Genomic DNA, 22,883 nt, shown 5'->3' on the forward strand with positions numbered 1-22,883 from the left:
CTGCATATATTAATGGATGTTAACAGAACTCCGTGTACACCAAAGCTGTTTGGTTAACTTGAAATATGCTTCATATCAGAAAAGCAGAATAGGGGATCCCTGGGTGGCTCAGCGGTTTAGCACCTGACATTGGTTCAGGGCGTGATCCTGGAGTCCTGGGATCGAGTCCCACATCAGGCTCCCTGCATGGAGCCTGCTTCTCCCTCTGCCTGTCTCTCTCTCTCTCTCTCTCTCTCTCTCTCTCTCTCTCTCTCTGTGTGTGTGTGTGTGTGTGTGTGTCTCGAATGAATGAATGAATGAATAAAATCTTTTAAAAAAAACAAAAAAGCAGAATAAAGGGGAAAGAATTAAGCATCAATTTTCAGAGTAATGAATTGGTGAACTAGCAACCTACAGGGGTGTCCAGTGAATTTTGTTTCTCTCTTCTAAATATCATATTGAGCTCATGACTTTTTATATATTCGATATGTTTTAATAAATTGCAGTCATTATTCCTTCTGGTATCAATGTCTCATCTTTGGCCATTGGGAGCACCTTCATTCAGTCTAGCTTCTGTGTCCTTTTGGTACTACTGTATTGGCCTTTGATAGCCTCATTGCTTTTTGGCTCAACAAGATATTCCAGGTTAATCCGATCTATTTCTTGCCCTAGACAGAAAATCTGTGTATTTTGCTAAGAAAATGTACCCAGTTATCTTCTTTTCTTTATATAGCACCTTTCTTGATCTATACAGTGATGCTGAAAAACTCATACTTTGTTCTCCACATCTAATTGTACAGTTTACGGTTATGTATCAGGCCTTTTCTGTATTTGTTGTTTGCATTAAATCACAAGCCCTCATTTCTTTTGGTGTCCAGTATAGTGTGATCTCCCTTGTTCTTGCATCTTGTCCTATGGCACATGCCTGCATTCACCTTAGTATTTCATTGCTTAGTACTTCTTAGTCTCTGTTGCTCCATATTTGTTTAATCGGTTTATGTCTTTTTTCAAGAAATTTATAATTTTCTAGAGGTTAGGACATACCCATTACTTTAGAAGTTAAAAACCAAATCTATAAAAAAAACCCAAATACTAAGGAATATAGTGATAACTGAATAAACATTAATTGAATTGAAGGACATATTTTGCTTGGCTAGCTGATGGCCACATTTGCCAACAATTTGACAACAGTAGTGCCAATGCTGTACTTAAACTCAAGCCAAACTTAATCATAAATCTTTACACCAGAATTTAAAGTACAGGTGGTTTAAAAGTATTCAAATTAATGTATGGGAGAGGAGGCACAAATATTCTCTTCAGAGAATAAAAACTTAGCCTTTGGTTCTAGAATGTAGTTTTAAGGCACACTCAAGAAAACTACTTTCAGATGGTCATTACTTCTGATGCCTGGCTTCAATTCCTACTTGGCTTAGTTTCATTATTGGTGGCCCAGAACTTGGCTGATAAGTAGGAGAATTGGAAACAAGACTGGCTGCCTGGCAAAACCTACTTGTGGTAACTTGAATTGCTTTTGATCTTATTTGTCATCTTATCAACTATTTTTTGTACTGCTAAATGAATGGACTTTTTATGGTTTTTATAGAAGAATGGAAACCAGAAAAATCAGACTATTTACAACACTTAAAAATGTGACTGTAGTTCTGTAATAACACTGAAACTACCCATCCTATGATGAGACTGTGTTAATTTGTTTTATGATTACAGTTGGAAGAAGTAGCTGAAGTGATGTGTCCCATCTGTCTACTTTCCTCTTCTTTTTCTCTTACCTCCCAAGGAAGAGGCTGGAGATTCTTTAGAATGCAAAGAATAAAAAGATAAATTTTAAAATAGATTTGGTGGCATCTGGGTGGCTCAGTCTATTAAACATCTGACTCTTGATTTCAGCTCAGGTCATGATCTCAGGGTTGTGAAATTGAGCCCCACATCATGCTCTGCACTGGCTGTGAAGCCTGCTTAATATTTTCCCTCTCCCTCTGCCCCTCCCCCATGCCTTCTCTAGATAGATAGATAGATAATTTGGATTCATGTTCAGACAACATTTCTTGGGTTTGCTTATAGGTCCTGTTATTGCCTTGGAGTTTAACGGAGATGGAGCTGTAGAAGGATGCCAACTTATTGTCAGTGAGATATTCAATGGGACCAAGGTACAAGATTTTATTGATTATTTCTCTTTCATCAGACCTTTCATGTCATTTCCTTTTCCTTACAATCAAATAGTACTTTTATTCCTGTTGTTCCTTGGAATAATAAAAAAAAAACCAGCAGATCATGATTTTTTAGAATCTATGATAAATAATTGGGGGGCTAAGCTTTGTTTTTTCCTTGCCAAATTAAAATGTTAATTCCTTAAAACTTTACAAAATAAGAATCTACTAATTGAAAAACCTTCAATAATACATGTTTCTAAAGTAAAAAATCTCATTAAATGTCCAAGTTCTTCCATTTTTGAAAACTAGTAATATGTTGAAAAATGTTATATAAGATTGTATACTTTAGACAGATGATCCTATTGCCCACTGTTCATTTTTATTTGCTTCAGTAATGCTTCATCAGACATTGAATTTGAGGACTCCTGGGTGGCTCAGTTGGTTGAGCATCTGACTCTTTTTTTTTTAATTTTTATTTATTTATGATAGTCACAGAGAGAGAGAGAGGCAGAGACACAGGCAGAGGGAGAAGCAGGCTCCATGCACCGGGAGCCCGATGTGGGATTCGATCCCGGGTCTCCAGGATCGTGCCCTGGGCCAAAGGCAGGCGCCAAACCGCTGCGTCACCCAGGGATCCCAGCATCTGACTCTTGATCTCAGCACAGGTCTTGATCTCACAGTGGTCGGTTCGAGCCCCACATTGGGCTGTGTGCTGGGCATAGAGCTTATTAAAAAAAAAACATTGAGCTGTATCTAGAAATCATTACATATCACATGTAGGTAGTTTCTAGATAATGCTGATGAGGTTGGTGTATCTAAGAATTTCAGACTTAAATAGCTTTATATAACTTAGAAACCAAACATGAGTACTAAATGAGTGTGTATATATATATACACACACACACATATATATATATAATAATTTTTTGATAAATATCTGAGATGAATTTTTTGGTTTTGTCTGATTTGGCTTATGGTTTCTTAAATTTGCATAAAGTACTTTGTCTTTTGTGTCATTTTATCATTTCAACAGTACTAAGGGGAGTACTAAATATAACTAGATTGAATAGAAAAGGAAGCAGAGAGAAGATGGTTATATGATTTGGAGATTTTAGATCTGAATGAGTCAAAGATTATCTAATCCAGTGTTCTCATTTTACAGATGTGGAAAGTTAGCCCAGAGAGGTTTATTGAATGAATTGTTAGCATCATACAGCTAGTTTATGATAAAGCTAGAGTAGAGCCTGGGTCTTGTCTAATTCTTAGATGACATTTGTAAAAATGATTTTTGAAGGGTTCTACTGAGTACTGCCTTACTGATGTTTAGCAAATAGTTCATTTAAAATTAGTAATATATCTTTAGCAACTTTAAAAATGACAATATCAAGTTTTACCTATTGAGGTTATTAGGAAGTAGAAGAAACTAAGATTTCTTTAAATAAACCTCTCTATTCAGTAGATTTCATAATATTGACTCTTGTATATTTAAAAAAACAGTAAAACTCCAAGTGTGATAAAGTACAACTAAAGTATTATGAAAGCAAAGACCTTAAGTGGTTTTAAAAGAGCTCAATTTACATTATAGCTACTGAAACTATATTGTATGGATTCTACAGAATACTGATTAAGTATTATATAAATGGTGTACTTGAATTTCTTTTGATAGCAAGCTTGTGACTGTTCTGTAGACAACATGCGCTTTGGAATTTGGGGATTGCTGGTATTTATTTTTTGCTTCTTTTATATTTAAAATAGATGTTTGTATCAGAAAGCAAGGAGACAGCATCTGGAGATGTAGACAGCTTCTACAACTTTGCTGACATACAGATGGGAATATGAAGTGCAATGTGGAACCAAGGACTTGGTATTAAGCCCTTTTTAATTTGTGTATTAACAATGGTTTTTACTAATGATAAAACTGTTAATGTTTATTTCTTAGTAAACTGTTGAATACTGCATCATTTACTTCAGGTTCAAAAATAGTTTGTTTTGGGGCACCTGGCTGGCTCAGTTGGTAGAGCATGTGTTTTGATCTTAGGGTCATGAGTTCAAGACCCGTGTTGGGCATGGAGCCTACTTAAAAAAAAGTTCATTTTAAATTTAGTAGTTTTAATCAGCTTAAAAACTGTTTAACCTGCTTCAATAAGGCTGTGGTTTTCTTTCCTTGCTTATGATACCATTATTAGAACATAGAAGTGGCTAGCAGTTCATGATTTTAATCCTCATTAAATATTCTTTCAAATCTCTAAGAATTTAAACTTTTCTCAGTGCTCCATATATTATTTGAGAATGCATTCCATTGCTTCTTTTCTTTTTTAATTTAGAGAGATCTGTTAGTAGTTGATCAATTAGAATGAACCTCTGTACATTTTTTTCATGTATACATAGCCAGTTAAATAATTGCTTCCTAGTTGCATAATGTGGCAAATGAGATTTTGTACATGGAATTGATATAAGACTGTGTAAATTGATTTTTTTTATTAATAGGAATTTGATAACCATTTTGCAATTAACTCTACTAACTGATGTTGGTATAGCTGTTTAAAGACTACTTTGTGAGTAGTATGATTATTTGAATAAATTCCACACCATGTAGTTTTTTAATACAACTGCTAAAATGACAATTCTGCTTCCTGGTAAGAAAATACTAAAATCTAAAAGCATAGAAGCCTGATGAGCACTGGCAGGTTTCAGAAAGGTGAAATCGGGATCCCTGGGTGGCGCAGCGGTTTGGCGCCTGCCTTTGGCCCAGGGCGCGATCCTGGAGACCCGGGATCGAATCCCACGTCGGGCTCCCGGTGCATGGAGCCTGCTTCTCCCTCTGCCTGTGTCTCTGCCTCTCTCTCTCTCTGTGTGACTATCATAAATAAATAAAATTTAAAAAAAAAAAAAGGAAAAAAAAAAGAAAGGTGAAATCACCAGCTCTTAGGAGTTAGCAGGAGAATTAAAACCTTGTGACATTTAGGTATGAAGTGCTTAGGCATGATGATAAGCTATGCAGATTTTTTGTAAAAAAAAAAAATCTAGATAAATTTGATTTTCATTAGATATACCATTAATCAAGAAATAATGTTCTTCAAGTATGATGAAATTGCTTTTGGCTGCTTTAAAGCATTATTTCCCAAATCAACTTGACTATAATAATTTACCAGGAGGCAGGGGAGAGTTACTTGTTTAAAAATCCACATCCTTGAACCCAGTACCCAAATACACTGATTCAGTCACCAGGGGAAAGCCGTTTGTGAGGAGTTTGTTGTAACCTAAAGTAATCATTTCAGAAGATGTGGATAGGGCGATCTGGAGAGAAGGTCTGGACCTGCCATGTACATCATGTAATAACAGCTAATAGGAAATTAGCTTTCAGAGGTCTATTTTTAAAAGAAACCTTAAATTTAAATCTATTTTGGTAAAACCAAGACTGAAAATAGCCACTTATAAAAATCCCTCTTATGGTTGTTACTAAAAGGATATTTTCGTGTATAAACTGCTTTTGGATATTTTCAAATTAATTTATAAACTACATTGAACTGTGTGTTGATGTTCAGAAATAATACATTCAAATACTTTTCATTTTAAATTAATGAGTAAAATTGACTACCTACCCTGTGTCTGGCCTTGTGCAAACCATTAGCATTGTATCATTTCAGTCTTTTCTAAGAGCATTCTATACTACATAATCAACCTCCTCTAAATCAAAATGATTTCATGAGATGCAAATAAAAATTGGTGACAGGTTTAACATAATTTTGATCATAATTTACAAATAAGCTTTGCAATTAGTGGTCAGAGGGCATTAATTTTTTTCATGGTTAAGCTAAATTAAACATATTCCTTCTGATTGTGATTATATTATTAAACACCATTATTCATATTTTTTGTTTTTCAAAAATATAATACAATGTTATGCAAAGCTGTAAACTGAGTTCTTTATTTTATCTATGGTATTTAAGCAAAAAAACTCAGGAATATAACATATAAGGGAGATGTTAATTTTTAAATACTCACTAAATTTAGTATCTATTAACCAAAGCCTAAAATTGTACATTCTTCAGTTGGCTAAGAGCTTTTACCCAAGCTTAATTTGTCTTTAGGGACAGTCATTTGGCTTCTGAATGTTTAAAAAGATTTTAAAAAATAAGTAGTACTATGGTTGTTTCTGTAGTTCCAAACTTTGATAGTAATTATACTGCATTTCATTTTTTAATAGCTTTTGAATTCATGAACATTTATTAGCAATGAAATATTAGTAATTTTATTGTTATACATGTTTAAACATTATATTAGCTTATTTCTCCTGTGTAATTAGTACTGCTTTTTGCTTCTGTATATTTCTGTCTAGCTTTTGTATGTAATTTATATCTAGTGTTTATAAAACGTGATTTGTAATAAATGTTGTTAAAATGAAAATGGCTGGGGTGCCTGGCTGGCTCAGTTGGTAGAGCATGCGACTACTGATCTCAGGGTCGTGAGTTTAGGCCCCACATTGGGGGATAGAGTTTACTTTAAAAAAATTAAATGAAAATGGCTTAACACTAATTTTTGAGGTCCACTGTATAACATACATCTTCTCATACATGTGCCAAGATTTGATCATGGCACAAATTTTTCTTAATTTAAATTCAATTGGCCAACATATAGTACATACTATAGTTTCAGATGTAGTGTTCAATAATTTATCAGTTGCATATAACACCCAGTGCTCATCATGGCACAAATTTCTTAATGATAGAAGTATAATAGAATGGTCTGATCTCTGTCTTATGTTAGAACTGTGTGCCATATGTGTGCACGCGCACATGTGTACACAAAGCACTCTAGAGAAATGCAAAGGAAATAGAAAACTTGTTTTAATCTAAGGAATAATTCTTCCTTTGTTAAAAGATACATTTTATTATGGTTGAATACTTACTAAGATTATGCATTTCTCTCTTCCATGTTTAAGAAAATAATGAACCATGATATAATTTCTTTCAGGTTTATACAAATGGACCTTATTTTTAAATTACTACCAAATTTTCCAGCCATCTGTACCCAACCTCTCCCTTTCCTAGCCCATAAATCAGAAGTACTAAAAATGTAGATTGGTTAGTTTTTTAAATAAAATCTGAAATACTGAAACTACAAATTGGTTAGTTTTTAAATGACATTCTTTATTATTTTTTTCTATGTATGAAGCTTTTTGTACATTTAGAGCATGGGGGGAAATAGAAATGTACAAGACAATAGAAAAATTACTTCTTATTTATTGGGTAATTCTTGCTGTGCTGAGTTTAAAATGTATTTTTCTCATTTAAAAAGGACATATTTAATTTTGTTCTCTATATAGAGAAATGATATTGTAATTAGGGCATAATTACTCCTTCAAAGTCCATTCTAGAAAGTATTTTATCCTTTAAAAGCCTAACACTAAAAATTTGAATTTTAGTAATGAAACCACCCCCCTTTTGTGTGTTTGTGTGCGTGTGTGTGAAAATGAAGTAATACACTGTTGACTTGGTTTTCTTTTTTGGTAGATAGTGTTGGAGGGAATCAGCAATCAGTCCTACATCAGAGGGAAAGCAGGAAGCCTTTAAGCTACATCTTTCTCTTTTGACATTTTGGCTTTTAATGGCAAACTCCTGCAAGATGTTCCAAAAAGCAGTCTCTTCCTTTTTTAATGTTTAGGGGCTTTCCTGGTGAGGGTGGGTTCTCATCTATAAATAGATAATGAGAGAACAGGAGCACAGGTCAGCAAGAGCCCTGGCATTGTCACCTGGGCTCTGATCCTCCCAGTGGGGCCTGCCTTTCCCCATTTCAGTTTAATCTGGTCTACTCGCAGTTGTACTAATGAAAAGTAACTGGCATATATGACAACTACCTAAATGATGTTTATAAAGTATACCTTGAAAATAAAATATACTTTATGAATGCTAAGTATTCTCAAAGTGAGTATGGTGTTTTTGAGGAGTTCAGCTGGGTAGCCATACACCCATCTACAAACAGGCAACTGAATGGAGAAAACAAGTATACGAGGTTATTAAGACTTTAGTGCTGTTTTCTGATGATTGATATACTTCCATTTGTCAAATGTAGGTCAGTTTGTTAGGCTCATTAATAAAATCGTTTATAAGTGTCCCTGCATGTATGCACATAACCCCAACTGGCCTCTGCCAGAGACCCCCTGAGTGCCATCCTTAGTCCCCAGTTCCACACCCACAAAATCAAAGAAATTAGCATGAACCAGGAGCATCTCACCCAACTGTAGGCACAAGTGTGCATTGGTGGAGAATCAATTGCTCGCCAAAAGAAGATGGTTCATTAGAACAGCTGAAGCAGATGGTTAAAATAAACAACTTCAGCTCTCCTTAAAGAAGTTAGGAGTAAACACTATTGTACTGAAGAAGTGAGTATGTATACAAGCCCTAAAGTTTAGCCATCGCCAGCAGCAAACACTTTCACCATTATGGGCCATGCTGAGACAAAGCAGCTGACAGAAATGCTGCCCAGCATCTTAAACCAGCGTGATGCCAACAGTCTGACTGGTTTAAGAAGACTGGCTGAAGCTCTACCCAAGTACTCTGTGCACAGAAAAGCACCACTTGCTCCTGGAGAGAATGATGATAATCAATTTCCAGATCTTGTGGAGAATGTCAAGGAGGCTTCCAAGAACCAAGCAAACCAAATTGAGTCAACTTCTGAAGATAGGAAAGAAGTTACTGGAAGCTGCTATTTTATATTATGATTATATGACTATGCTATTTTATATTATTTATAATATAAATTGGCTTGGCTTTTTAAAATTTCATTCATGGATCTGATAAAATTGAGATCTCTAATATTTTTAAGCCCAAGCCCCTTGAACACACCGCCACTCTTTTCAGTTTTTGCTTATACTCAATTCATTCTTTTTGCAGCTGATTGAGCTGAAGAAGCCTGGAAATAAAGTTTAAAAGGTTAATAAAGTTGCCTAGTAAAATAAATAAGTAGTCACTCAGACCCTTTGTCCTATTTCACCTGAGCTTCCAAACATCATATATTAGGTGATTTTAAAGTTTATCTCAGGACACGTGGGGGCTCAGCAGTTGAGCATCTGCCTTTCACTCAGGGCGTGATCCCAGGGTCCTGGGATCGAGTCCCACATTGGGCTCCCCACGAGGAGCCTGCTTCTCCCTCTGTCTCTCTCTGTATCTCTCATGAATAAATAAATAAAATCTTTTAAAAAATAAAGTTTATCTCAGTAGAATCATGTGGTTTTAGTACTTTGAAGGGGCTGGACATTTTTTTCAGTCCCCCATCTTGCAGATGAGAAAATCGAGGGTCAGACTGTTTCCTCACTGAACTACAGCATAAGCCCCTTGACTTTCCCCTAGGATCACTGGGAGAACAAGACTCAGCTCACCCATCTTCTGCTGTATGAAGCCGTTTCTAACTCTCAGGTGCATTTTCTCCTTGGCTGCTCACATGGTACTCTGTATAGATGTCCAAGGGCTTATAACACCTTATACTATTTCTTTATCCATGCTTTCCTTGCTATTAAAAGTGTGATCTGTGGACCAGCCACATCAGCATTACCTAGAGCTCATTAGAATCTCAAGCCCCACTCCAGATCTGTTGAATTAGCTTCTACATTTTAACAAGGTGTTTGGGCAGATTCATACACACAGTAAAGTTTGAGAAGCTGTGTCCTCGACCATTAGTTCCTTGAGCGCTAGGATCACGGCTTAGAAATCTTTGTATTCCTAGAGAGCAGTTTAGGGTCCAATCATATCAATATTTAATAAATTTTTATAATCGAATGTCACAATCCAGTGCTTCATTCGTTCAACTCTTCTCGATTCGCTTTGGAATAAAATACATCCTACAGTATTTACTTTCCCCCCACTGTTCTGTGTTGAAAGAATAACCATGGTCTCTGCCCACTCAGACTCCTTGGGAGCTTTAAGAGCATCAGTGGTATTCACCGGAAACAGATAAGAGCACAACAATTTCTAACTGAAATTTTCTTCTGACATGTTTTTGTATTCAAGTTTGTTTTACTCAATTAGGAAACATGTTGCATAAAGCCAATGTGGTGATTTGTTGATGCCGGGGCTGAGTTAAAATAAAAAAGCTGTCAGCTGCTTGCTTTGGATTTATGGGGAAAGTTAGTCACTTAGTCTCTTCTCAGATTTGTTACCCTCCCTCTTTATGTCTTGACATCTTCCCACTTCTAGTGTTCAGGAATGAGCTTGGCCATGATCAACAAACCATCTGCAAGATTTTCCAGGGAAGTGTTTGGTGTTGCTCCAAATTCAGGGGGGAGTATGGTGGTGATAATGATTAATTGTTTCCTGGAACAAAGGCTTAATCATAAGTGTAAAATTTGAAAGCAAAGTAAAACCCTAAATTCACACTCTCCCCTTCATTTACTTTAAGTGGTTTTTCTTTCTGTTTCCTCAGTAGAAATCTATCAGTGCCTGGAATCCCTTGATCATTCTCCCCCCTTTCCCACTCCCTTACCCCAAAGCTTCAAATTCTGTCCTTCCTTTGGGACTGGCCCGAGTTCTATATGCTCTGGTAAGCCACTGACCCCTGACCATTTGAACTAGTCATGTCAGAGTTGCAAGGAACAGCAGTGTAGATTTGAGAATCATCAGACCTGGGTTTGGTTTTTTTTTAAGATTTATTTTGTTTATTCATGAGAGACACAGCAAGCAGAGACATAGGCAGAGGGAGAAGCAGGCTCCTTGCGGGGAGCCTGATGTGGGACTCAATCCTAGGACCCCAGGATCACAACCTGAGCCCAAGGCAGATGCTCAACCACTGAACCACCCAGGTGCCCCTGACCTGGGTTTGATCTACATTCTACTACATATTTCCCGTGTAGATCCCCACAAGCTATGTTCATGTTTTTAGTTTTCTCATCTGTAAAATGAGGATTATGACTGCTTTGCCATTATTTTGAGTAGTCAGTGAAATTAAGTGAAAGGACTAGCCTCAATGTTAGTTCTTCTCCTTAATCATACAAAACCTTAGAGTATTACTTTTCTCATTTCATATTTTTCCAAAATGACCCAAAACTCACTGTGGACAGTCCCCAAGACTTCTGTTCCTGCCCCTTGTTGGTCTCAGGCAGCCAAATACTGCTTCAGCCAAAGAAGTACTCTTTGGATGAATACAAATATGAGCATGTTTGAGGTGGCTCTAGTACTCTTACAGATGCCAATCAGTCAGGAACTTCTTCTGAATACATGTGAGTACTGAATCTATGAGCTGAACACTGTAGGATGGCGGTAGGAGGATGGAGAGAACTGATAGGGTACCAAAAAAGAAGAAGAAGAACATGCTGGGTCTCATGGAACATAGTCTTGTGGTAGGCAGCTCGTCAGCCCAGCAACTCCAGGATGTCTATAAGACTCCAGGCTAGCCCTGCTCTGCCATCCTAAACTTGTGGCTTTTTCTTTACACTGCTAAGATGGTTCTCTTCATCAACACCTCTAAGTATTGTGACTATACTCTAGGTAGAAAGAATGTAGAGGTGAATGGCAAAAGGCCAGCGAAGTCTTCCCTTTCCGTCAGGAAAACAGTAACTTTCCCAGAAGCCTTACTCCGTCGACTTATGTCTCATTTGCCAAAGCTTGATCACATGGCCATCCTACCCTCTAGGGAGGCTGCGGAGGAGACTGTTCTTCCTGGGTCCATCATCTCCTTGAAAAATGGAGGTTCTGGCAGTGAAGGTGAAAAGAATGGGTATTGAGTAAGCAACTACCAGTATTTGCCACATGAAACTCACCATCTGTTCAGTTAGCATACACCAGGAACAGATGGGAGGAGAAAAGTTTAAGAACATATCCAAAAGCAACCCAAAGGTTTCTTCAGAGGGGTAAAGAATGGGATAAAATAATTTGGATATGTTCTCCCAGAAAGTGAATTGCCAAGAAATTTCTGAAGAACTTTTGGAACAAAATTATTGCTGTTGTGATTAAAACAAACAACTGAGGACGCCTGGGTGGCTCAGCAGTTGAGCACCTGCCTTCGACCAGATCGAGTCCCATATCGGGCTCCCTGCATGGATGGAGCCTGCTTCTCCCTCTGCCTGTGTCTCTGCCTCTCTCTCTCTCTCTCTCTCTCTCTCTCTCTCTCTCTCCCCCTCTGTGTGTGTGTGTGTGTGTGTGTGTGTGTGTGTGTGTGTGTCTCTCACGCAGGAAGCCCGATGTGGGACTCGATCCGGGGACTCCAGAATCACGCCCTGGGCCGAAGGCAGGCGCTCAACCGTTGAGCCACCCAGGCATCCCAATAAAATCTTTTAAAAAAATAAAACAACTGGCAGGGTGCCTGGGTGGCTCAGTCGGTTATGCATCTGCCTTCCGCTCAGGTCATGATCCCAGGGTCCTTGGATGGAGCCCCGCATCAGCCTCTCTGCTCTGCTCAGTGAGGGGTCTGTTCTCTTTCTCCCCTGGTCCCTCCTCCCTGCTTTTGCTCTCTCAAATAAATAAATAAAATCTGAAATAAAAAATAAAACAAACAAACAACTGGTTCACATATCCCATCAGACATGGGGGATTTATGGATGGACTTGGATGGAGCATAGAAAGGCTGGAAGAGTTTTCATGGGCTTCTGTTCCATAAGGTCATGGTGCTTCTATGTTCAGAAAGCTGAATACAGACTCAGAATTCATTTAGATGATGATTCCCAAGAGGAACTACTCCTAAGCCACACATGGTGCGGTTTACTTTCAATATGGAAAATGATGTTTAGTCTCTAAAGTTGAGTATTCTCTGGAATCAGAAACTTCCTTAATCCCTTTTGAAATTTCTGACTTAGGAAATCCAATCTCAAGAGAGAATACAAAGTTCAGGGAAAATTAATATTTTTCTAAAGTGCATATAGATTCTGGGTTTAGACATAAAAGTGAAAACAATAATTGTATCATCCAGAATTACACCAGAGAAACAGAATTATTAGGATACATACAATAAGAATTTTTAAAAGATTTATTTATTTATTTGAGAGAGAGAGCGAGTTTGCTAGCAGAGGAAAAGACAGAGGGAGAGGAAGACTGCTTACAGACTCCCCACTGAGCAGGGAGCCTGACGCAGGGCCCAATTCCAGGACCCCAAGATCGTGACCTGAGCCCAAACCAAGTGTATGATGCCCAACCAACTGAGCTACCCTGGCGCCACATATTAAGAATTTTACTGCAATGAATTGTCTTAGATGATTATGGGGGCTGACTAGGTGAAGTCCAAAATGCTAAGTCTGTAGGGCAGGGCATCAAGAAGGGCAGGATGGAACTCAGGCACAAGTTGATGCAGCTATCCACAGGTGGAATTACTTCTTCAGAGAAGCTTCAATTCTGCTCTTAAGGCCTTCAACTGATTGAGTCAAGCCCACCCAGATTCTCCAGGATAATCTTCCTTACCTAAAGTCAACTGATTATAGACGTGAATCACATTTACAAAATACCCCTAACTTAGATTAGTATTTTTTAAAGATTTTATTTATTTATTTATTCATGAGACACACACACACACACACACACACACACACAGAGAGAGAGAGAGAGAGAGAGAGAGAGGCAGAGGCGCAGAGACACAGGCAGAGGGAGAAGCAGGCTCCATGCAGGGAACCTGACAAGGGACTCGATCCCCGGTCTCCAGGATCACGCCCCAGGCTGAAGGTGGTGCTAAACCGCTGAGCCACCAGGGCTGCCCAGATTAGTGTTTGATTAAAAAACTGAGGACTGCGGCCTAGCCATGTTGACACATAAAACTGACCATTACAGTGATGGTCGGTGTTTCATTTTGTTTTCAGTTTCCATCAGTGAACACTTTATTCTTTGTGAAAATAAATCACAAGCCCAGACAGGCTTCCAAGAAGAGAGAGAGTCAATATCATCAATCTGTGGCATTGGCATTAATACATATTTGGTCTATGAAGGTCATTAACCATCTGGTAAAAGGAAGCTTCATTGATTACAACACATCCTTTGGGTATCTGCTGTTGCCTGATTCCACTAAACTGTTTTCAGTTTATTGATAGGAAAATTAGTTCTCCAGCTCAATTGAAGTTCAACACCTAAAAAAGGAGGAAGTATTTCAAGGAGTAGGTGTGTATTTCTTCATTTGTACATCATTTCCTCATGCCACGAATGTTTAATGAGTATTGGGCTAGGTTAGCTGGCTATCTGCACTCTCCCTTAGGATAAAAATGGTGGCTGCCATTACACTTGTAGAAAAATATTACTTACCAAGACTGACTTAAGGATACATTTTTTTAAGACCTAAATAAACAAGAGCACCTGGTTGGCTCACTTGGTTAAGTGTCTGATTCTTGATTTCCTCTCAGGTCATGATCTGGGGGTCCTGGGATGGAGTCCCACCCCTGTGTTGGGTTCCCCGATCAGTGGGGAGTCTGCTTCAGGATTCTCTCTCCCTCTGCCCCCCCCTAAAAAAATATTTTTGAAAATAATAAAACCTAAATAAATGACCATTAAAACTGGTGGATGCTTTAGATACTCAAACCTACACGAAAGCATTTTGTCTTGAAGCGTAATAATGATGTGGGGCAAACTATTTTCTTTCTGGGCCTCAGTTTGCTTACCTGTAAAATGGAAATAATGATTACTATCTTGAGGGTTTGGAGGAGGATTAGATGAGAAAATATCAAACACTTGGAACACAGCAAATGCTCTACAAATACTGATTTTCTGCCTCCTTCCATGAATATAGTCTCAATTTGACAGCATTATTTTGGATATCAATAAATAGCAAAGAATCAAGTGAGGTTACCAGTGCCCATGAACTTGTCACACTGGCCATATACACTCTCACTGTAGTTTCCTTTGTATTTACTTACGTGCACATAAAGACCATTTTTACAAGTTATCATTTCAAACATGAATGCAGATAAATTTGCCAGGTATTTACAATTGCTTTTTTGTTTGAAAAATTCAGCATTTTCCCAAATTTCATCTGCAGATGTTCCTGTGAGTCATAATGGTGACGTTCTGAACAAATGTTAGATGCCACCAGATTTCACAGGTTTGAAATCGTTTTTGACTCAGGAAAAAAGGGAGCATTCCTCAGTTTTCCATATCAGACTTTCTCAGGTCTGATCCGCAGGTTGGCAGATGCACATGTTGTTTTGTTTTATTATTAACTGTTAATTAGACAATATCACTTTGTTTTCCCTAAAAAATGAAAATAAATCTAAAATCATTTTGATCCCCGCTGCTTGTGGGTAACCACAGGGATCAATTTGGCCTGTATCCTTCCAGACCATTTGTCTATGGACACATATGTTACATGTACAGGCAGATGAATTTATATGACAGTAGCTATTTTACTTACCTAAGGAAAATGGGGCCCATTATTGATTTTTATCGTGTACAGTTTGGTGTGATGGGTAAGAGAGATTGGAGAAAGGACAGAAGGAAGAGAAAAGGAAGAGACGGCTTGCCAAGCGTGATCAATTACTTCTATTTCGTTGGCCCTTTCACTTTGCTCTTCTGAGCCTATTTCTGGCAAGTTATACCACCATAGTGTCTGCTGTGCACATGCAGAAGCAGTTTAAGGATCTGACAACCAGTTTCGTCAATGGGTGGACTCGAGACAGATATGCAGCCCCCTATGCCTTCTGAAAGTCCACCGAAGTCCATCATCAGTTCCATTTGACAAATTAAAAAAAAAAAAAAAGAAATATGGCTTTGGCTTTCGAGTGCAAAACAGGGGCACCCAGCTGCCTTAGTCAGGAGAGCATGCCACTCTTGATTCTGGGTGGTGAGTTCGAACCCCACATTGAGTATAGAGATGACTTTAAAAAAAAAGAGTGGGGGACACCTGGGTGGCTCAGTGGTTGAGCATCTGCCTTCAGCTCAGGTCATAATCCCAGGGTCCCGGGATCAAGTCCTGGATTGGGCTCCCCACAGGGAGCCTGCTTCTCTCTCTACCTGTGTCTCTGCCTCTCTCTGTGTCTCTCATGAATAACCTAGAATCTCCAGAGCAGACAAAAAACTAACAAACGAAGACCAACAAAACCAAAGAAAATCTTTTTCTTTCTGGCCAAAGGACCAGGAAAAGGGAGGAAGCCAGTCTAGTAGGAGAGAAACCTTTGACAACGCCCACTCTAATCCAGCCAAAGGTGTCAGAAGAGACTGAGTAGAGACTGAGTAGGCTCAGACTCTAACTATAGAGGCCCATCCAGTAGCCTCAGGCGGCTAGGGGGAATGCTGTCCTCTCCCTCTGGGAACACCAGCCAAGGCAGTGGGAGTGTCAGCAGCACCAGGCAGCCTAGGGAAGCACTCTCCTCCCCCCGCCCCTGGCACCCATCCAGAGTGAGCTGGGGCCCCAACCACACCAGGCAGCCCTGGGGGGAGGCATGCTCTGCCCCTGCCAGCAGCATCAGCGGGTACCCAGCAAAGAATCCATACTACCATGCCTCCCCCCCAGCAGCAGCAGGTAACCAGGGTGAGCACTTTCAGCCCCTGCAGGCCTGGCATCTCCCAATCCCCCATCTGGTGATCTCCTGACCCCCACCAAGTGGCAGGTGGCTGGGAAGGCACTTTCCTCTCCCGCTAGTGGTGTCGGACGAGAGATTGTGGGGGAGTGTGGACATCTGCTGCTTCCCTCCCACCTGGCATCAGCAGAGGATCCAGAGTGATGCTTCCCCTACTGGGTGTTGCCGTGTCAGTGGAGACAGAGTGAGGAATCTGGACTTTCACCCTTGTCTGCCAGTGGCAGCTGGCGCCCCTGAGACTTCCAATTATAAAGTGGAAGAAGGATCTTAGAGAGGAGGGAGCTGGAGAAAGGATTATTTAAATCTGCATGGGAAGTTCTGAAACACACCTGATGGACCCAAAGGTAAAAATCAACATGCCTAAAAGTCTGAGAACAGAACCACAGTGTGGAATACCACCTAAGTTTTGAAGGTGGCTTTAAGTAGCACACAAACAAAGCAGACCAGAATAGCCCTTGCAAGGGTTCGAAAAATTAAACTGTCATTGCAACCACGGTTCACAAAAGTAGGCCACGATCCGTGTGCTAAACCTAGAGTAACCGCCTGCTAGCATAGAATATTTATGTAGGATCCAGTCTCCTAACATCCAAAATGCCAGACCATGGCAAATCGCTCATCATGCCCAGAACTAGTATAATCACAACTTGAATGGGAAAAGTCAATTAACAGACAAAACACTGAGGGGGCGCCTGGGTGGCAAACTCTTGGTTTCAGCTCAGGTGATAATATCAGGGTCCTGGGATCGAGCCCCCAGTCACGCTCCGCACTCAGTGGGGAGTCTGCTTGAGGATTCTCTGCCTCTGCCTCTGCCCCTCCCCCTGCTTGTGCTCTCTCTCTCTCTCTCTTTCTCTCTCTCAAATAAATAAATAAATAAATATGCTTAAAAAGACACAACACTGAGATAAATCAGTATCAGAGTTACCTTACAAGGACTTTAGAGCAACCATCATTAAAAAAATGCTTCGAGGGATCCCTGGGTGGCGCAGCGGTTTGGCGCCTGCCTTTGGCCCAGGGCGTGATCCTGGAGACCCGGGATCGAATCCCACGTCGGGCTCCCGGTGCATGGAGCCTGCTTCTCCCTCTGCCTGTGTCTCTGCCTCTCTCTCTCTGTGTGACTATCATGAATAAATAAATAAAATCTTTAAAAAAAAATGCTTCGATTAACAATTACATATTCTCTTGAAACAAATGGAGAAAAAATATAAAATTTCAGCAAAGAAACAGGAGTTAAAAAAAACAACCAAATGGAAATTATAGAAGTGAAAAATAATCAGAATTAAAAGCGAACGGGGGGGGGGCACCTAGGTGCCTCAGTCCGTTAAGAGTCTGCCTTCAGCTCAGGTCATGATCTCTGGGTCCTGGGATTGAGCCCCGCATCCAGCCTGCTTCTTCCTCTGCCCCTCCCCCTGCCTGTGCTCACTCTTGCTCTCTCTCTCAAATGAATACATAAAATCTTTTTTAAAAAAGCAGACTGGATGGGCTCATAGTAGCATGAGGATGACAGGATGGAATCTGAACTTGAGGACAGAACAACAGAATTTCTCCAATCTGAATAAAAGAGAAAAAATAGTTGAGGGAAAAATATCCCAGTCTCCAAAGCCAGTTGGACAATAATAAAGGTACTAATATTCATATCATTAAAGTCCCTAATGGAGAAGAGAGAATGGGCCTGAAAATGAATTCAAAGAAATAATGGCTCTTAACTACAGACAATAAACTGCTGGTAAGAAAAAGGGAGGTGGGCGGGGGAATGGGTGAAATAGGTGACGGGGATTAAGGAGTGCATGAGCACTGTCATGATGAGCACTGGGTATTATATGGAAGTGTAGAATCAGTATATTGTACACCTGAAACTAATATGATACTGTATGTTAACTGTACTGGAATTAAAATTTTTTTAAAGATTTTATTTGGCTCAGGGCATGATCCCAGCATCCTGGGATCGAGTTCCTTGTCAGGCTCCCTGCGGGGAGCCTGTGTCTCCTTCTGCCTATGTCTCTGCATCTCTCTCTGTATCTCTCATGAATAAATAAATGACATCTTTTTTTTAAATTTTTATTTATTTATTTGTGATAGTCACACACAGAGAGAGAGAGGCAGAGACACAGGCAGGAGAAGCAGGCTCCATGTACCGGGAGCCCGACGTGGGATTCGATCCCGAGTCTCCAGGATCGCGCCCTGGGCCAAAGGCAGGCGCCAAACCGCTGCGCCACCCAAGGATCCCATGACATCTTTTTTTTAAAAAGAAAATTATATTTTAAAAGTAGGAGAGGGGAAAAAAAATAAAAGTAGGAGAGGGGCGCCTGGGTGGCTCAATTGGCTGGGTATCTGTCTTTGGCTCAGGTCCTGATCCCAGGGTCCTGGGATTGAGCCCTACATTGGGGTCCCTGCTCAGCGAGGAATTTGCTTATTCCTCTCCCTCTGACCCTTCCCCCTCCTCATGCTCTAACTCGCTCTCTTCCTTGCTCTCTCAAATGAATAAATTTTAAAAATCTTTTAAAAAGTAGGAGAGTAAAGGGGACTAAATGAAAATAAGTTTTCTACACCCAGTAGACTGTGATCAGTTATGTATGCATATTTTAATACCTAGAGAAAGCATTAAGAAAACTATATAAAGTGATATACTTTAAAAACACCATGTAAGTCAAAATGGAATTCTAAAATATATTCAAGTAACCCACTGTAAGGCAAGAAAGGAAAACAGAAGAATGAGAAATAAAGGGAATAATAGGGCAGCCTGGGTGGCTCAGTGGTTTAAGAGCCCAGGGTGTGATCCTGGAATCCCAGCATCGAGTCCTCCCAGGATCGAGTCCCACATCGGGCTCCCTGCATGGAGCCTGCTTCTCCCTCTGCCTGTGTCTCTGCCTCCCTCCCTCTCTCTCTGTGTGTATCATGAATGAATAAATAAAATCTTTTTTAAAAAGGGAACAATAAACATTAGACTTTAGCCGTAAAATACCAGTAATTATGTTAAAAATGAACAGTCTAAATACATGAGTTAAAACATGTCACAGAATGGTTTTAAAACACAACCTAACTGTATGGTGTCTACTAGAAAATCACTTCAAGGGCGCCTGCGTGGCTCAGATGTTGGGCGTCTGACTTCAGCTCAGGTCTAGATCTCCAGGTTGTGGGATCGGCTGGCATCCGGATTCCTGCTCTGGGGGCATCTGCCTCTCCCTCTGCCTCCCACTCCCCCGCTTGTTCTCTCTCTCTCTCTCTCTCTCTGAATAAATAAAATCTTTAAAAAAAAAAAGAAACTCACTTCAAATATAACAACCTAGGTAGGTAGAAAGTAAAAGGATGGAAAAAGATATACTACCTAAATTTGTAAAAGGAGCGCTTATATTAATATCAAATAAAGTAGACTTCAGAGCAAACAAAATTACCAGGAACAAAGAGGGATACTGCATAATGATGAAAGGGCCACTCCACCAAGAAGACACAGCAATCCAAAATGTGTATGCACCAAACAGAGCTTCAAAATACATGAAGCAAAACAGAAGTGAAAGGAGAAATCAACAAATCCACAATTATAGTAAAAAACTTCAATACTCCCTAACTACTAAACATAAAATCAGCAAGACTATACAACTCAAAACCATAAAGCAACAGGATCTAATTTATAGGACACTCCACCCGATAACAGCATAATTCACATTCTTTTCAAATACCCATGGAACATTCACCAAGAAAGATAGCTCATATTCTGGGTCATAAAACAAACTTCAATAAAAGAACTGAAATCATACAGAATATGTTCTCTGACCATAGTGGAATCAAACTAGAAATTAAGAACAAAGTAAAATCTCCAAACATTTGGAAACTAAACAACACATTTCTCACTAATCTATAGGTCAAAAAGGGAATTTCAAGAGAAATTGTAAAAAATACAATGAACTGAACGAAAATGAAAATATAACATACCATAATTTGTGGAATGTAGCTAAAGCAGGACTGACATGGGAATCTAGAGCACTAAATGCTCCCTTACATTAGAAAAGAGGAAAAGTCTCAAATCAATCACGTAAGCTCCCACATCAAGACACTAGAAAAAGAACAAAATAAAATGAACTCAAAATAAGCAGAAGGAGAAACATACTAAAGAGCAGAAATCAATTAAATTGAAGATAGGAAAACAATAGAGAAAATAAATTATATAAAAGCTGTTTCTCTGAAAAGATCAATCAAATTGATAAACCTATAGCAAGAAAGAAGACATAAATCACTAATATCACAAATGAGACAGAGGAATCTTGCTACAGACCCTGTAGCCATTAAAAGGAAAATAAAGTCCTCAATCCAGTACCCACATTCTTCGGAAGAAAGATGGTATGTGAATATCTGTCCATAGCAAATATATAGTCAATCCATGAACAAAAATGTTTATAAAATCTGTCACTATTCAGAAAAAAACTTGCAGACTATTAAATTTCTTTGACACTCCTCCTCCCCTCCTTCCCCAGAAAGAACCACTGTATGATTCAGCAATCCCACTTCTGGGTATATGTTCAACAGGAATAAAGCCATTGCCTCAAAGAGATATCTGTACTCCCATGTTCACTGCAGCATTATTCACAATAGCCAAGGTTTGGAAATAGCCTAAATCCCTTTCAGCAAATGAATGTATCAAGTAAATGTGGTATATATGTATACACAACAGAATATCATTCAGCCTTACAAAAGAAGAAAATCCTGTCATTTATGACAACAAGGATGACCCTGGAGGGCATTATACTAAGTGAAATAAGCCAGACTGAGAAAGACAAATACTATATGGTATCACTTATATGAGGGATCTTAAAAGATTTTTTTTAAAAAAATTGATGAGATGAGCACTGGATATTATACTATACGTTGGCAAATTGAATTTAAATAAAACATAAAAATAATTAAAAGTCAAATAAATTAAAAATAGAAAATAAAAATAAAAGGTCAAAGTTAAAAGGATGACTGGGTGGCTCAGTGGGTTAAGCATCTGCCTTCAGCTCAGGTCATGATCTCAGGGTCCTGCTATCTAGCCCCAGGTCCAGTTCTCTGCTCAGGGGAGAGTCTGCTTCTCCCTCTCCCTCTGCCCCTCCCTCCCCGCCCCCATGCTCTCTCTTATGCTCTCTCTAGCATGCTCGCTCTCTCTCTCTCTCTCTCAAATAAGTAAATAAAATCTTAAAAAAAAAAAAGGTCAAAGTCATTGAACCAGAGAGTAAAATAGTGGTTATCAGAGGCTGGGGGTGGGGGAAATAGAGGTTGGTAAAAACGTATGAAGATTCAGCTATAAGATGGATAAGGTCTGAGTATCTAATGTATACCTTAGTGACTGTAGTTGATAACTGTATATTTTTTTATTTTTTATTTTTTGTATTTTTTATTGGAGTTCGATCACTGTATATTTTTTAAAGATTTTATTTATTTATTCATGAGAGACAGAGAGAGAGAGAGAGAGAGAGAGAGAGAGAGAAAGAGAGAGGCAGAGACATAGGCAGAGGGAGAAGCAGGCCCCATACAGGAAGCCCAATGTGGGACTCAATCCCGGGACTCCAGGATCACGCCCTGAGCCAAAGGCAGGCTCTTAACCGCTGAGCCACCCAGGTGTCCCGATAACTGTATTTTATAATTAAAATTTGCTAAAAGAGTAGAACTTAAATGTTCTTACCAACAAAAAGAGTAAATATGTGAAATGATGGCTGTGTCTTTAAATAAAGGAAAACTATGAGAATTCCTAGGCATTTAAAATGACAACTTAGATAAAATGGACTAATTCCTTGAAAACCACAAACTACCAAAATTCAGCCAATATGGAATTTATAATATGAATAGTCCAATAACTATTAAAGAAATTAGATTAGTAATTTAAATAGTCTTGAAAAAAGAAAGCTCCAGATCCACATGGTTTCCCTGGAGAATTCTACCAAACATTTAAAGAACTAACACCAAATTTACAGTCTTTTCTAGAATACCAAAGAGAAGGGAACACTTTTGTGTCGGGGGTCTCCAAGACCATGCCCAGGCTCAATAATGCACTAGAAACTCAGCATACAGTCAGACTCGTGGCTATGATTATCACAATGAGAGGATGTAGAGCAAAATTAGCAAAGGGAAAAGGCACATGGGGTAACATCCAGAGAAAACCAGGAACAAGCTTCCAAGAGTCCTTTCCCAGTGGAGTCACACAGGATGAACCCAACGTCCACCAGCAAAGCATTGTGACAACACATGTGAAATGCCATCTATCAGGGAAGCTCATGAGAAACTCAGTTCCCAGG

General features: G+C 39.2%; 1 protein-coding gene across 2 annotated transcripts in view; it reads left to right on the plus strand.

Moving 5' to 3' along the window:
- RP2 (RP2 activator of ARL3 GTPase) overlaps positions 1–8,063 on the plus strand; it is a 53,191-nt gene extending 45,128 nt beyond the window's left edge. Inside the window, exons 4-6 of one of the 2 annotated variants that reach the window (XM_038587292.1) lie at positions 2,059–2,144; positions 3,903–4,011; positions 7,122–8,063. In XM_038587292.1, coding sequence (XP_038443220.1) covers positions 2,059–2,144; positions 3,903–3,986 — 170 coding nt within the window. In that variant the 3' untranslated portion in view covers positions 3,987–4,011; positions 7,122–8,063. Of the gene's footprint in view, positions 1–2,058; positions 2,145–3,902 lie in introns of both variants that reach the window. The other variant, XM_038587291.1, reaches the window with a different exon arrangement.
- Positions 8,064–22,883: the final 14,820 nt, after the last annotated feature.

This window comes from Canis lupus, chromosome X, assembly GCF_011100685.1.
Source record: "Canis lupus familiaris isolate Mischka breed German Shepherd chromosome X, alternate assembly UU_Cfam_GSD_1.0, whole genome shotgun sequence".
Classification (NCBI taxonomy): domain Eukaryota; kingdom Metazoa; phylum Chordata; class Mammalia; order Carnivora; family Canidae; genus Canis; species Canis lupus.